At 37.8% G+C, this 16,240-nt stretch overlaps 1 protein-coding gene across 4 annotated transcripts in view; it reads right to left on the reverse strand.

Annotated features, from left to right (window-relative positions):
• Positions 1–439: 439 nt before the first annotated feature.
• Positions 440–16,240, reverse strand: part of LOC105718582 (syntaxin-3) — a 141,329-nt gene continuing 125,528 nt past the window's right edge. For 3 of the 4 annotated variants that reach the window (XM_064364860.1, XM_064364861.1, XM_064364859.1), the window contains exons 10-11: positions 2,872–2,969; positions 440–1,429 (exon numbers count right to left, since the gene is read on the reverse strand). In XM_064364860.1, the coding sequence (XP_064220930.1) occupies positions 1,156–1,429; positions 2,872–2,969 (372 nt within the window). In that variant the 3' untranslated portion in view covers positions 440–1,155. The remainder of the gene's footprint in view (positions 1,430–2,871; positions 2,970–16,240) is intronic. The other variant, XM_064364858.1, reaches the window with a different exon arrangement.

The following is a 16,240-nucleotide window of genomic DNA, read 5'->3' on the forward strand; positions in this document are numbered from 1 at the left end:
CCACTCTCCAGTTAGTAATAACATCATTTCAGAATGATGTTATTACTAACTGGAGAGTGGTCATTGAAATAAAAAAAGGTGGTCCTAAGGGATCACTAAAGGTTTAGTTCATAGAGTGCCAAAAATGAAAACTAGTCTCACTCTATTAATCTTGAATAAAGATATAGAAATATTCTTATATTGCTGTTTCCCAAAGCCATAGGTCTACAAGAGGTCAAACTTTCTACTCTATTTCCTGGTTGATCCAATGTGTTCATTTCCACCATGGATACTAAATCTTTCTTAAAGGAATTAAACTAACTACCATGTGGTATTATTCTCAGTCTACTGTATTTAAAACATGACTTGTACACTAACAGCAGGTGGAGGACACAGACCCTTCCATGCCCACATCCCAGCCTAAGTTCTATTTTGAGATTATAACCCAGTCATCAAGAAGTGTAGCCAAAGGCACAACACATTTTATTTGTAAGATCAACTCCACATCTAAAAATTATACATAGACATCTTATTATAAGAGACTATGAAAGAGCATCATGGCCTTTGTTTAGAAGGAACACTTTTAAAAAACATATGAAGCAATGGGCACTACCCAACCCAATGTCCTCTCAGGAAGTGGCACCAAAAAGCAATGAAATCTGTAGTGAGTGGTTCAAAAATGAAATTTTAAGGAAGCTATAGCAACAGAGTTATCAGGATTGCGATGGAGGAACCTAGAATATAGCTACATTTGCACTTTCGTGGACTAGTGGATGAGACATACTAAGTAGAAGTGACTGATGAGATGCCTCTACCTGCAGAGAAAAAAGAAAAGCAGTTAATAAAAAGTTTCCAATGTAACCCATTGATAAGCTTAGCACAGAAAACACATTGACTAATATATTGACCGGTGAACACGGAGGACCTACTATGTGCCAGGGATTAGAGGGAAGGGTTGAAAGAGCTGAAAATTTTTATTCAAGTGTCTGAGCACTATTTAAAGTGAATGGTTTATCAACTCAGATTATGTTTGAACTATACTAGAGATTTTCTTTTTTTTTTTTGTCATAACCAGAGTAAAGGGAGACTTACTGACAAGACAAGATAAATGCAGACACATGGAAGTAGCATTCATTCTAAACAAGATTGAAATGCAATGTGAGACCCATCACATAGTTAGACACTATTTAAACAACAAAAACCCTCGTTAGTAGAGATTTGAGCTTTTTTCTTCTTTACAACAATATGATCATTTCTATGTGAACACTGCAATGTTTTGTCTCTTGTAAGAATCCTCACAAAGGAGTCTTGAAAATATGGAATCCGAGGCAATCCAAATAGACAAGAGTTGGTTAAGTTCCAGGCAGAATGAGAATTGGTACAGGGAGGATCATTTCCGAATTTTATAAGATTGTTATGGATAGTGCTTGGAGTAGTATCCAAAGATGAGCTGAAAGTTTTAAAGAAAACACAATTTTCACATCAGATTACATTTAAAAATAAACAAACCAGTAAGATTCATTTTGTCTCAATTCATTTTTGTTCTTTCTACATTAGCAGTAGATTTACTACCACTGCTACCTCTCTGCCCTCTTCTTGACTTTGTTTTTTTTTTTTTTGGATTAACACACCCTCCATTCCTCCATTTAGGGGTATTAGTCCAAAAAAAAAAAAAGTCCTACCGTTGGAAAATATATTCCAAACAGAAAACATTAGTTCTGATAAGCTAAATTAAATCCCCAAGACAATTTCTTACAAGTATAAACTGAGAATCCTGGATCTTTTAAAAGTTATCATTCATAAACTATTAAAAGGTTAACAGCATTCGTGCTTTGATCCTGAAGATATAGCAAAGTTTTGGGGATTTCCCCAAAAACCATAGGGCCATAGTATATTAAGAAAACATCTAAATTATTGCTTTTTAAAAAAATATTTTAATACAATTGTGCCCATTAAAGCCTTTTGATTTATATAAGCTATCAAAATTGGGGGGAAAATTAAGAATTATGTAAAATATTAATGGTCCATCTTGGTAAAAATTCCACATATGCTTGAAAATATTATACATTCTGCTGTTGTTCTGTGCAGTGTCCAGTAAAGGCCAATCAGGTCAAAAAAAGAATTATGTAGAATAAAGAACAATTTAGGCTAAGATTTTTTTTTTAATTTGACCTTAAAGAGTTGAAAACTAATTTGGCTACTATTCCTGTTTCTCCAAGCATCCTCTGATCTGCATGGAGGCAGCTAGGTGAGAAGATGTGTTCAAGTCCTAACTTGGCATTCCCTAGCTACATGATCATGAACACAATCACCTCTGAGCTCTGTTTCACTCATTTTACTATGTCTTACTTGGATTTCCCAAAAGCAGGACTTGGCAAGGACACTTATGTGCAGGTGATTTATTATAGAAGTGTTCCAAAAAAGGAAATGGGAGAAAAACAGGACATAGAAGGTAAAGACAACAAGCCAAAATGCTATTTAAGGCAGAGTCCTTGCCTCAGCAGGACCCTCAAGTGAGCTCCAAAGTTAAATTTTGCCTCCAAGTTTATCCTTGACTCAAGAAACAGAGCTGGCTTTTCACAGTCCCAAATCACTCAATCATAAGAGTGGGAAGCATTTTCTAAGTTTCCAAGCCCAATTCATATCACTGAAAGCCAGATCACACATAAGCAGGGAGAGAGGCAAACAGAAGTCGGCGGGGCGTTCCAGGGGATTAGGCCAGAGCATCTGTAATAACCAAATGGCATAGATAAATACCTCATTGCACGGAGAAACTATACAAACCAACATCACTCTAGGGTTCTAATGATATAAAGCTTCATATTCAAAATGTTTTCCTTTTAATTAGTTCTTGGAGGATAAACTGTGAACCATCTTGTTCATTATACTCACCTGTATACAATGCACATCAAAGGAATTTTGCCAGTGACTCCTTTCTGCATTATATTACAGTAGAGTGCTGAATAAAAAACTGTTCCATATGAGAAAACCTAGTGGGACAAAAAGACTTTGTAAGTTGATGTCACGTCACACAGGTGTTTTAAAGACATTTGAACAATGAACAGATTGAGTCAAGATGTAAGCTCTTTATACTACAACAAGGTCTCTCTGCATAGAGCTGGAAAAAAAACTGAGTCCCCAGAAAAATTAAGAAAATACCATCCAAGGCTTTTGATCATCAGTGCAATCAATTAATATTTGTGGAAATAAAATAAGATTGTAATCTTGAATTCCCAGACTAGAAACAAGATTATGATTCTAAAGTTTTTTTTTTTTTCCTGAGATTTGGCCCTTAAACATTATCACAGTGCTATATCCCAAATGTCTGAAAATATTGAACCAATTAGAGATTCGTGTTTTCTGAACACATGCTTATTGTGAAGACGTCAAAAATGCTATGTTGGTCCACCATGGTGTCTCACACCTGTAATCCCACCACTTTGAGAGACTAAGGAAGTAGCAGGAGGATCGCTTGAGCTCAGGAGACCAGCCTGGGAAACACAGAAAGACCTCCTCTCTACTAAAAATTAAAAAACAATCAACTGGGTTGAGTGGTTCGAAGCTACTCAGGAGGCTGAGATGGGAGGATCACTTGAGCCCAGAAGGTGGAGGCTGCAGTGACCTGTGATCATGCTGTGATCATGCTGCTGCACTCCAGCCTTGATGACAGAAAAAGTCTCTGTCTCAAAATAAAAAAAAAAAAAACCACTATGGTTATAGTCAAAGATTCATAATCTTAACACAGGAATAACTTCTGCAAATGTATTTAGGTATATGTTTTTCTATTGATAATTTTTACAAAAATGTCTTACTGAACTACTATTTTTCAACCTGTTAAATTATATAATAAATATCTCATAGAAATAAAATGTTTCCAAAAAGAATGAATAGAATATAGCATTCAATAACATGATTACTTTCCCATTGTATTGCTATTGAAGGTTATTTTAGTTGAGTATATAAATTGTATCTAAAGTGTATAAAATAAATACTATATGCTCCTTACTTCTTTTGGTAATTATGTATTCAATAGTCACTTCTAATATGCAAAGTAAGGATGACCAAAAAATCCACTTTTTCACAAAACAATAAGAAAATGACAGAAATTATCCAATTCAACATTTTTAAGACTCTGAATATTATCCTAAGTTTTATAACAATTCAAGGAGCATTTATTGACGAAAAAAAGTGGTAGAATCTCAGAACTACAGCTTTGTGGCATTTTAACTTGTTTTATTTCAATTTCCCTCTTCCCAGTCTATAGTATATATGAAAGCCAACAGCCTAGCAGAATCCAGAGGAAACAGATGGTTTGGAGCTCCTCAAAAGCCCATCTTCAGAGAAATGTCTTTTTTTTTTTTTTTTTCACTTTTCCTGAAATGCTGGTTATTTGACTTGACTCTGAACGTGCTCAAAAGGAATAGACTTATAACAAGAGATTGGATTAGTAACCAGAAACTACCCACAAATGAAGTCCAAGCACCACTAGTCTCCACTGCTGAATTCTGTGAAACATGTAAAAAAGAATTAAAACTAGTGCTTCACAAAATCTCCCAACAAATAGAAATGGAGGTGGGGAGAGGCCAAGATAGCCAAATAGAAACAGCTCCAGTTTGCAGCTACCACAGAGATGGACATAAATGGTGATTGAATTCTACATTTCCAACTGAGGTACCCAGATTCTCTTGGTGGGATTGACTAGGCGGTTCATGCAACTGACAGAGAGCAAGGAAAAGAAGGGTGAGGCAATGGTTCACCCAGGAGGAGTTGCACAGGGCAAAGGGGCACCCCCTCTCCCAGTCAAGGGAGGTGGGTGAGGGATTGTGCTACTCGTCTGGGGAACTACACTTTTCCAATGGATTTTTACAACCCACACATCAGGAGATTACCTCATGAGCCCATACCATCAGGGCCTTAGGTCCCAAGCACAAAGCTCTGCAAACCCATGGCAGCCGCTCAGGCAGGCACTGAGCTGCAGGAGTGTTTGCATATTCTGGCAGCTCCTGGAACTCCAGTGAGGCAAGAGATCTGTTCACTACTGTGGGAAGGGGACTGAAGCCAGGGGTCCAAATGCCTTGCTCAATAGGTCTCACTCCCATGGAGTCCTGCAAGCTATGACCCACTGGCTTGTAATCCTCCCTGGCCAGCACAGCAGCCTGGGGTCTGCCTAAGATGACCAAGTTCCTGGGGGTAGGGGCCACCACCATTATTGAGACCCTAGTCAGCAGTTGGAAGTCTCCCCCACCCTGCCCCAGTGCAGTGTACCTGCTCTGCTAAGGGACAGCCAGACTGCCTCCTTAAGCAGGTCCCTTATTCCATGCTTCCTGACCACATGAGACCTCCCAACGGAGGTTGCCACACACCTCATACAGGAAAGTAACTGCTGGCATTTTGTCCATGCCCCTCTGGGGCAAAACTTCCAAAGGAAGGCACAGGAAGCAATCTTTGCTGTTCTGCAGGCTCCACAGTTGATACCCAGGCAAACAGGGTCTGAAGTGAAACTCCAGAAACTACAGCAGACTTACAGAAGAGGGGCCTGACTGTTAAAAGAAAAACAAACAAAAAGAAACAACATCAAAAAAAAGACCCCACAAGAACACCATCCAAAGGTCAACGGCCTCAAAGGTTAAAGGTATATAAATCCAAGAAGATGAGGAAAAACCAATGCAAAAATGCTGAAAGTTCCAAAAACCAGAATGTCTTCTCCAAATGATTGCAACACCTCTCCAGCAAGGGCACAGAACTGGGCTGAATCTGAGATGGATAAACTAACAGAAGTAGGCTTCAGAAAACGGGTAATAATGAACTTCACTGAGCTAAAGGATTATGTTCCAACCCAATAAAAAGAAGCTAAGAATCATGATAAAAGATTCCAAGATCTGTTAACTAGAATAACTAGAGAGAAACATAAATGACCTGATGGAGCTGAAAAACACAGCACAAGAACTTCACGATGCAAACACAAGTGTCAATAGCTAAATTGACCAAGTGGAAGAAAGAATATCAGAACTTGAAGAATATCTTGTTGAAATAAGGCAGGCAGACAAGACTAGAGAAGAAAGAGTGGAAAGGAACAAATGAAACTTCTGAGAACTGTGGGACTATGGAAAAAGACCAAACCTATGACTGATTGGAGTACCTGAAAGACATGGGAAGAATGGAAGCAATTTGGAAAACATACTTCAGGATATCATCCAGAAGAACTTCCCAACCTAGCAAGACAGGCTAACATTCAAATTCAGGAAATCCAGAGAACCCCAATAAGATACTCCATGAGAAAATCAACCCCAAGACTCATAATTGTCAGCTTCTCCAACATTGAAATAAAGGAAAAATGTTAATGGCAGTCAGAGAGAAAGGCCAGGTCACCTACAAAGGGAAGCCCATCAGACTAACAGCAGACCTCTCAGTGGAAACCCTATAAGCCAAAAGAGATTGAGGGTCAATATAAAACGTTCTTAAAGAAGTTCCAACCCAGAATTTCATATCTGACCAAACTAAGTTTTATAAGCAAAGGAGAAATAAAATCCTTTTCAGATAAGCAAATGCTGATGGACTTCATCACCAGAAGGCCTGCCTTGCAGGAGCTCCTGATGGAAGCACTAAATATGAAAAGGAAAAACCATTAACAGCCACTGCAAAAACACACTGAAGTACACAGACCAGTGACGCTATGAAGCAACTACATTAACAAGTCTGCAAAATTAACCAGCCAGCATCATGATGACAGGACCAAATTCACACATAGCAATATTAGTCTTAAATGTAAATGTGCTAAATGCTCCAATTAAAAGACACAGAATGGCAAGCTAGATAAAAAGACAAGACCCATTGGTGTGCTGTATTCAAGAGACACATCTCACATGCAAAGACACAAATAGGATCATAATAAAGGGATGGAGGAAATTTTACCAAGCAAATGAAAAGCAGAAAAAAGCAGGAGTTGCAATCTTAGTTTCTGACAAAATCGACTTTAAACCAACAAAGTTCAAAAAAAGACAAAGAAGGGCATTACATGGTAAAGGTTTCAATTCAAGAAGAAAAGCTATGTATCCTAAATATATATGAACCCAACACAGGAGCAGTCGGATTCATGAAACAAGTTCTTAAAGACCTACAAAGAGACTTAGACCCCCACACAATAATAGCAGGAAAGTTTAATACCCCAGTGTCAATATTAGACAGGTCACAACATAAAATTAACAAAGATATTCAGGACTTGAACTCAGCTCTGGATCAAGTAGACTTGATAGATATCTACAGAACTCTATGGCCCAAAACAATAGAATAGACATTCTTCTCAGCGCCACATGGCACTTACTCTAAAATTGATCACATAATTGGAAGTAACACACTCCTCAACAAATGCAAAAGAACTGAAATCATAACAGTCTCTTAGACCACAGCATAATCAAATTAGAACTCAATATTAAGAAACCCACCCAAACCCACACAACTACATGGAAATTGAACAACCTGCTCCTGAATGACTTCTGGGTAAATAATGAAATTAAGGCAGAAATCAAGTTCTTTGAAACTAATGAGAACAAAGAGACAATGTATCAGAATCCCTGGAATGCAGCTAAAGCAGTGTTAAAAAGGAAATTTATAGCACTAAATGCTCACATGAAAAAGCTAGAAATACCCTAACATCAAAACTAAAAAGAGCTAGAGAAACAAGAGCAAACAAACCCTAGAGCTAGCAGAACACAAGAAACAGCCAAGCTCAGAGCAGAACTGAAGGAGGTAGAGACATGAAAAACCCTTCAAAAAAATCAATGAATCTAGGAGCTGCTTTTTTGAAAAAAAAAAAAAATCAATAAAATAGACAGACCACTAGCTAGACTATTAAAGAAGAAAAGACAGAAGATTCACATAAACACAATCAGAAATGGTAAGGGGGATACTACCACTGACCCCACAGAAATACAAACAACCATCAGAGAGTATCATAAACACCTCTATGCAAATAAACTAGAAAATCTAGAAAAAAAATGGATAAACTCCAGGACATATATACTCTCCCAAGACTGAACCAGGAAGTTCAATCACTGAATAGACCAATAACAAGTTCTGAAATTGAGGCAGTAACAGATAGCCTACCAACAAAAAAAAAAAAAAAAAAAAAGGGCCCAGGACCAGTTGTATTTACAGCTGAATTCTACCAGAGATGCAAAGAGGAGTTGGTACCATTTACTCTGAAACTATTCCAAATCATTGAAAATAAGGAACTCCTCCCTAACTCAGGTTATAAGGCCAGCATCATTCTGATACCAAAACCTGACAGAGATACAACAAAAAATGAGAACTTCAGGCCAGTATCCCTAATGAACATCAATGCAAAAATCCTCAAGAAAATACTGGCAAACCAAATCCAGCAGTACATCAAAAAGCTTATCCATCACGATCAAGTCATCTTCATCCCTGGGATGCAATGCTGGTTCAAGATATGCAAATCAATCCATCACATAAACAGAATCAAAGACAAAAACCACATGATTATATTAGTAGATACAGAGAAGGCCTTCGACAAAATTCAACACCCTTTCATTTTTAAAACTCTCAATAAACTAGATATTGAAGGAATATACCTAAAAACAATAAGAGCCATTTATGACAAACCACAACCAATATCATAACAAATGGGCAAAAGCTGTAAACATTCCCCTTGAAAACTGGCACAAGGCAAGGATGCCCTCTCTCACCACTCTTATTCAACATAGCTGGAAGTTCTGGCCAGAGAAATCAGGCAAAATAAATAAATAAATGGTGTTCACATAGGAAGAGAGAAAAATTGTCTTGGTTTGCAGATGATGTGATCTAGAAAACTCAGCCCAAAATCTTCTTATGCTGATAAAGAACTTCAGGAAAGTCTCAGGATACAAAATCAATGTACAAAAATCACAAGCATTCCTACACACCAACAGACAAGCAGAGAGCCAAATCATGAATGAACTCCCATTCACAATTGCCACAAAGAGAATAAAATACCTAGGAATACAGCTAACAAAGAAAGTAAAGGACTTCAAGGAGAACTACAAACCGCTACTCAAGGAAATCAGAGAGGACACAGACAGATGGAAAAACATTCTATGCTCTTGGATAGGAAGAACAAATATTGTGAAAATGGCCATACTGCCCAAAGCAATTTCTAGATTCAGTGCTATTCCCATTAAAGTACCACTGACATTCCTGACAGAATTAGAAAAAAAAAATTTTTTTAATGATATGGAACAAAATGATATGATACAAAAAAAAAAAAAAAATTAACCAGGCATAGTGGCACATGCCTGTACTCCCAGTTACTCAGGAGGCTGAGGCAGAAGAATTGTTTGAACCTGGGAGGTAGAGGTTGCAGTGACCCAAGATCATGCCACTGCACTCCAGCACTCCAGCCTGGACAACAGAGCAAGACTCTGTCTTAAAAATAAAAAAAAAAAAAGTGGACAAAGGACATGAACAGACACTTCTCAAAATAAGACATACATATGGTCAACAAACATGAAAAAAAGCTCAAAATCACTGATCACTAGAGAAATGCCAATTAAAACCACAATGAGATACTATCTCATACCAGTCAGAATGGCGATTATTAAAAAGTCAAGAAACAACAGATGCTGGCAAGGTTGCAGAGAAATAAGAACTCTTTTACACTGTTGGTGGGAATGTAAATTAGTTCCACCATTGTGGAAGGCAGTATGGTGATTCCTCAAAGATTTAGAACTGGAAATACCATTTGACCAAACAATCCCATTACTGGGTATATACCCAAAAGAATATAAATCATTGGATTACAAGGATACATGCATGTGTATATTCATTGTAGCACTATTCACAATAGCAAAGACATGAAATCAACCCAAATGCCCATCAACGATAGACTGGATAAAGAAAATGTGGTACATATATACCATGGAATACTATGCAGCCATGAAAAGGAATGAGATCATGTCCTTTGCAGGGGCTTAGATGAAGCTGCAAACCATTATTCTTAGCAAGCTAACACAGGAACAGAAAAGAAAACACTGCATGTTCTCACTTATAAATGGATGCTGAATAATGAAAACACATGAACATGGGGAGGGGAACAATACACACCGGGGCTTGTCAGGGGAAGGTGGAGGAATAGAGCATTAGGAAAAACAGCTAGTGCATGCTGGGCTGGATACCTAGGTGATGGATTGATAGTTGCAGTAAACCACCATGGCACACATTTACCTATGTAACAAACTTGTACATCCAGCACATGTGCCCTGGAACTTAAAATAAAATTTTTAAAAATTAAATAAATATTTTTAAAAATAAAGAAATAGAAGAGAGCACATTATTCAACTCATTCTATGATGTATTACCCTGATAACAAAACCAAGCCATCACAAAAAGAAACTATAGATCAATGTACCTTATGAATGTACATATAAAAACTTCCAACCCAAATGCCTATCAATGATAGATTGGATAAAGAAACTGTGGTACATATGCACCATGGAATACTATGCAGCCATAAAAAGGAACAAGATTGTGTCTTTTGCAGTCATAAAAAGGAACAAGATCGCATGTTTTTACTTATAAGTGGGAGCTGAATGATGAGAACACATGGACACGTGGCAGACAACAACACACACTGGGGTCTGTCAGGGGCATAGGGAGGGAGAACATCAGGAAGAATAGCTAACGCATGCTGGACTTCAGACCTAAGTGATGGGATGATCTGTGCCACAAACCACCATGGCACACGTTTACCTGTGTAACAAACCTGTACATCCTGCACATTTGCCCCTGAACTTAAAGTTGAAGGGAAAAAAAAAAGGAAGAAACCATTGTCTAACCACTACTCCCCACAACAAAAAAATAAAAACCTCAGCAAAATGCTAACATACCATATCCAGCAACTATAGAAAGGATTAAGCACTATGACTAAATGGGATTTATCCCAGGAAAAGCATATGTTGGCTCCACATACAAAAATCAATGTAACACACCATACTAATAGAAGAAAGGAGCAAAACCCATATGATCATCTCTATAGCTTCAAGGGAAAAACTGTAAAATTCAATATGATTTGTGATTTAAAAAAAAAAAAAAAACTCTACAACTAAAGGCAAAAGGGTACTTTCTCAACCTGATAAAGAGCACCTGTGAAAATCCCACAGCCAGCATCATACTTAACGGTGAAAGACTGAAAGCTTTTCCCTTATAATCAAAAATAACACAAAGATGTTCACTCGCACTACTTGCATCCAATATTGTACTGCAGGTTCTAGCCAAGGAAATTAGGCAAGAAGGTAAAACAAAAATTATCCAGATTGGAAAGGAAGATGTAAAACTATCTCTATTTAAAAATGACACGAGGCCTAGCACAGCGGCTCATGCCTGTAACCCCATCACTTTGGGAAGCCGAGGCAGGCAGATCACTTGAGGTCAGGAGTTTGAGACCAGCCTGGCCAACATGTTGAAATCCGGTCTCTACTAAAAATAAAAAGATACAGCAGGACATGGTGGTGTACATCTGAAGTCCCAGCTACTTGGGAGCCTTGAGGCAGCAGAATTGCTTGAACCCAGGAGGCGGAGGTTGCAGTGAGCTGAGTTCGCACCATTGCACTCCAGCCTGGGCAACAGAGTAAGACTCCATCTTTAAATAAATAAATAAGACATGATCTTGTATATAGAAAATCATAAGATATCCACCCCAAAAAAACTATTACAACTAATAAGCGTGCTCAATAACGTTATGAGACAAGATCAATAGATAGAAATTAATTCTATTTCTCTACACTAGCAATGAACAACTTGAAAATAAAATTAATAAAACAATCTCAAGTTCAGCTGGATCCTGGCAGCAGCTGCAGTGGTTCTCTTCTGTGTCTCTCTTTGCCCTCTCCTTTTCATTTCTGGAACATACATGCAGGTATATTTGTTTAAATGTCTGTTTTTAATTCTTTTGCATATATACCCAGGAATTAAATTGCTGTTTGTTATTTAAGCCACTGCAAGATTCTTCCCTTCCTCTCAATAGTGAACCAGGAATATTAGGAGTGTTTTATATTTGAAAAAGAATCCAAATCCTTATATATGAATCTAGAATCCTTAACTTCGGTTTTCCTTAACCTCTCTATAAAACCATTATCTGAGAAATATTTTGCTGTTAATCACATTAATGTTTTGATTTTGTGAATAACAATTAGTACTCAATTTAAAATTATCTACTTTTAAAAGTAGCTAAGTTTGCAGTGTCCAGCAAGAGACTCGCAGTCATGGCTGTGTGATCTTTGGTAGGTTACTTAATCTTTTTGAATTTTCTTATTCTGTACGATGGGGATAAGAGGACCTACCTGACAGGATGATTGTGCAGTCCCCTGTCTTTCTTAAGACAGAAAAAGTTTTTATTTTGTTGTTGTTGTTGTTGTTTTGAGATGGAGTCTCATTGCCCAGGCTGGAGTGCAGTAGGGTGATCTCGGCTCACTGCAACCTCCGCCTTTCGGGTTCCAGCAATTCTCCTGCCTCAGCCTCCCAAGTAGCTGGCTCTACAGGTGCCCGCCACCATTCCTGGCTAATTTTTGTATTTTTAGTAGAGACGAGGTTTCACCATGTCGACCAGGCTGGTCTCCTGACCTCAGGTGATCCACTCACCTCAGCCTCCCAAAGTGCTGGAATTGTAGGCGTGAACCACTGTGCCCAGCTAAGACAGAAAAAGTTTTGTACTAAAGCTAACCCATCATTTAACCACTCTTCTAAGCACTATATACATATATATATATATTTTTTTTTTTAATTGCATTTTAGGTTTTGGGGTACATGTGAAGAACATGCAAGATTGTTGCATAGGTGCACACGTGGCAGTGTAATTTGCTGCCTTCCTACCCCTCACCCATATCTGGCATTTCTCCCCATGCTATCCCTCCCCAACTCCCCACCCCCCACTGTCCCTCCCCTATTTCCCCCCAACAGACCCCAGTGTGTAGTGCTCCCCTTCCTGTGTCCACATGTTCCCATTGTTCAACACCCACCTATGAGTGAGAACATGCGGTGTTTGATTTTGTGTTCTTGTGTCAGTTTTCTGAGAATGATGGTTTCCAGGTTCATCCATGTCCCTACAAAGGACGCAAACTCATCATTTTTGATGGCTGCATAATATTCTATTCATTCAGAAAAATAATTTGAAAAATGGGTAAATTCTACACAATTATAGTTCTGAAATGACTTGTACATTATAGTTCCTGTTTACATTTTACTACATTTAATCTTCTAAGGTTTTTAGGTTTCTTTGGAGGTTGGAGGTAGCAGTGGCAGCTAACTTTTCAACATTCTTGGATCAGGCTGATACTTTGGTGAAAAGAACTCCTGCATTTCTCAAAGAACTAAAGCTGGAGCAAAAATAAGTTCCAATGAACAGGTGTCCAAATTGGCTGTTTGAAAAATCTAATCATTTAAAACAACTCTGGTGTTTCAGTGTTTTGCTTTGATCCTGTGAACATTAAAACTGGTATTTTGGGTGGGCGCTAAAGGAAGAAACCAAACAATAGAATGAAGAGTTGTTCCCACAAAAGATTTGGAGTTGGGACAAATAAATTATTAACTTTGACTGTTAGACCTTTTATTGAAGACATCCAGCCAAAGACTCATCATCTTTAGAAAAATAAAAGACTCCAAACAATTAAAGAGTTACTACATGAGCCAGAAATTTCAGTTCTAGATATTTACGCCACACAGTCGAAAACATACGTTCACACATAAACATGTACACAAATGTATAGCAGTAACAGACAAAAAATAAAAACAATTATTCAGCCATAAAAAGAAATGCAGTATTGAGATGTGCTATGATATAAACTTTGAAAACCTGCTAAGCAAATGTCATGAAAGGCCACATATTGTATGATTGAATTTATATGACATATCCAGAGTATTCAAATCTATAGAAACAGAAATTAGATTTGTGGTTGCCTGTAACTAGGGGAGAAGAGACAGTGGAGTGACTGATAATAGGTATGGGTGCATTTTTTGAGAGGTGATTAAAATATCCTGGAATTAGATAGCAGTGATGGTTGCACAACTTTTTCAATGTACTAAAAACCACTGTATTGTGGGCTTAAATGTTGCTTTCCTAATCCATGCCTGCTACTTAAAACTGAGTGCTACAGTCCTTCGTTTTGTTTTTAATATGGTTGAAATCCTAGATCCTGCCCTTTAAATGGAAAATCTTTATAATAAATTAAAAACCTAAGAAAGAAATGAAGCCGCCAAGGTAGAGAGAGATCCTTTGCATCAAAACTCATTGAAAGAATCTGATTTGATAAGGTATTAAATCAAATTACTCATGTGAATATTAACATTGTTTTTTGTATACTATAGAAACTTAAGAACGTTTTAAACATTAACCAAATTGTTCCATATACAATCTGTCCTTTAAAGGGTAATTTCCATGGGGTCTTATAAGACCCTGAAAACTTTAGAAATGGTTTTCATGCCATAGGGGGAAAAAGGCCTTCAAAAGAAACCTACAGCTCTGATTGGTTATTTTACTTCCTAGTTTGTGGCTCCTGTAATAACACTGTGGTTGATGTCTCTGCCTCTCCTAGTGTCTCATATTTAGTTGTACAAACTTTGTAAAGTCAGGTTATTAATCCTTTGGCCTTTGTAATGATTTCTGTATATCCATAATAAGTCACACTTTGAAATATGGGAAAAACTACAAAGGCCAAAGAAATTAGAAATCTGTAAACTTCCATGTAAAGTTAAATTAATAAGTTTTGTAGATGTGAAACAGCATATGGAAGAAATCAGAATTGTTTGTATAGGACACATATACCTCTAAATGGAGAGTGTGGTTATTCACCACTTAATTTTCCTATAAATATACTACTTTTTTTTTTTTTTTAGATGTAGTCTCGCTCTGTCATGCAGGCTGGAGTGTACTGGCACAATCTCAGCTCACTGCAACCTCCGCCTCCCAGGTTCAAGCAATTCTTCTCCCTGCCTCAGCCTCCTGAGTTGCTGGGATTATAGGCACCTGCCATCACACTTGACTAATTTTTGTATTTTTATTAGAGACAGTGTTTCACCATGTTGGCCAGGCTGGTCTCAAACTCCTGACCTCAGGTGATCCACCGGCCTCAGCCTCCCAAAATATACTACTTTTTTCACATTGTAAAACCACTGCATGCTGAATGCAGAGTCCACTTTTCATCCTCCACCAAAGGTTAATGTTGAATAGTCTGTACGTTGCTGTCAGAAAATCCTGGCTCTCTTCCTTCCTAATTCGACTGCCTTAATCACCTAGATTCAACTTCATTCCAGTGATGAAACCACGGAGAAAAACAAAAGGTACAGGAGATTTTATCGCCAAATTCTATTGAGCATTCAAGGATCAAAAAATTCCAGTCTTAACTAAACTGTTTCAAAACTTGACAAGGAGCAATATGAGAAAGAACGAGTTATAGACCAATCTCATTCATAGACATGGATGTAAAAATTAAAAACAACATACTAGCAAAACCACCTTAACCTCAAACCTCCTCAGATTTTTTTCCTCTGATTTCCACTAGTGAATTCTACCTCTCTTCTTATCCACTATATTTCGTTGCCTTCTTCTTTGAAAGGAGAATGTAAATCCTAATTTACCAACGTGTAAGTTTCAGTTATATATCTGTTGGACAGATGTATGATCTGTGGTAAATTTCTACCCACTTTAGCCTCAGTTACTTACTATGAAAACTAGGAACAATGGCTGCTTTACAGTGCTGCTAGACTTTAGGGGATGTAAGGACTAAAAAAGATTTACAAGTGCTTGGAATCCCAGCACTTTGGGAGGCTGAGGAGGGTGGAATGAGGTCAGGAGTTCAAGACCAGCCTGGCTAACATGGTAAAATCCTGTCTCTACTATAAATACAAAAAAAAAAAAAAAAAAAATTAGCCAGGCACAGTGGCAGTTGCCTATAATCCCAGCTACTAGGGAGGCTGAGGCAGGAGAATTGCTTGAACCTAGGAGGTGGAAGTTGCACTGAGCCGAGATCGTGCCACTGCATTCCAGCCTGGGTGACAGAGTAAGACCTTGTCTCAAAATTAAAAAAAAAAAAAAAAGAAGAGAGTGCATGGAAAGTTATAGTAATATATATGTATGTGGAAGTATTCTCTTCCACAATGGCCATGAGCCATTATATTTCATGGCCAAATCAAGGTTCCCACTGGTTTTCCTATCCTCAAAATACCAAATTCAAGTGCCATAAAAATATCTCGCACTGACAGTACACACAGTGCTACT

The sequence above is a fragment of the Aotus nancymaae genome, unplaced genomic scaffold (assembly GCF_030222135.1).
Source record: "Aotus nancymaae isolate 86718 unplaced genomic scaffold, 86718_ANA_hifiasm-v0.15.2.pri h1tg000059l, whole genome shotgun sequence".
Lineage (NCBI taxonomy): Eukaryota > Metazoa > Chordata > Mammalia > Primates > Aotidae > Aotus > Aotus nancymaae.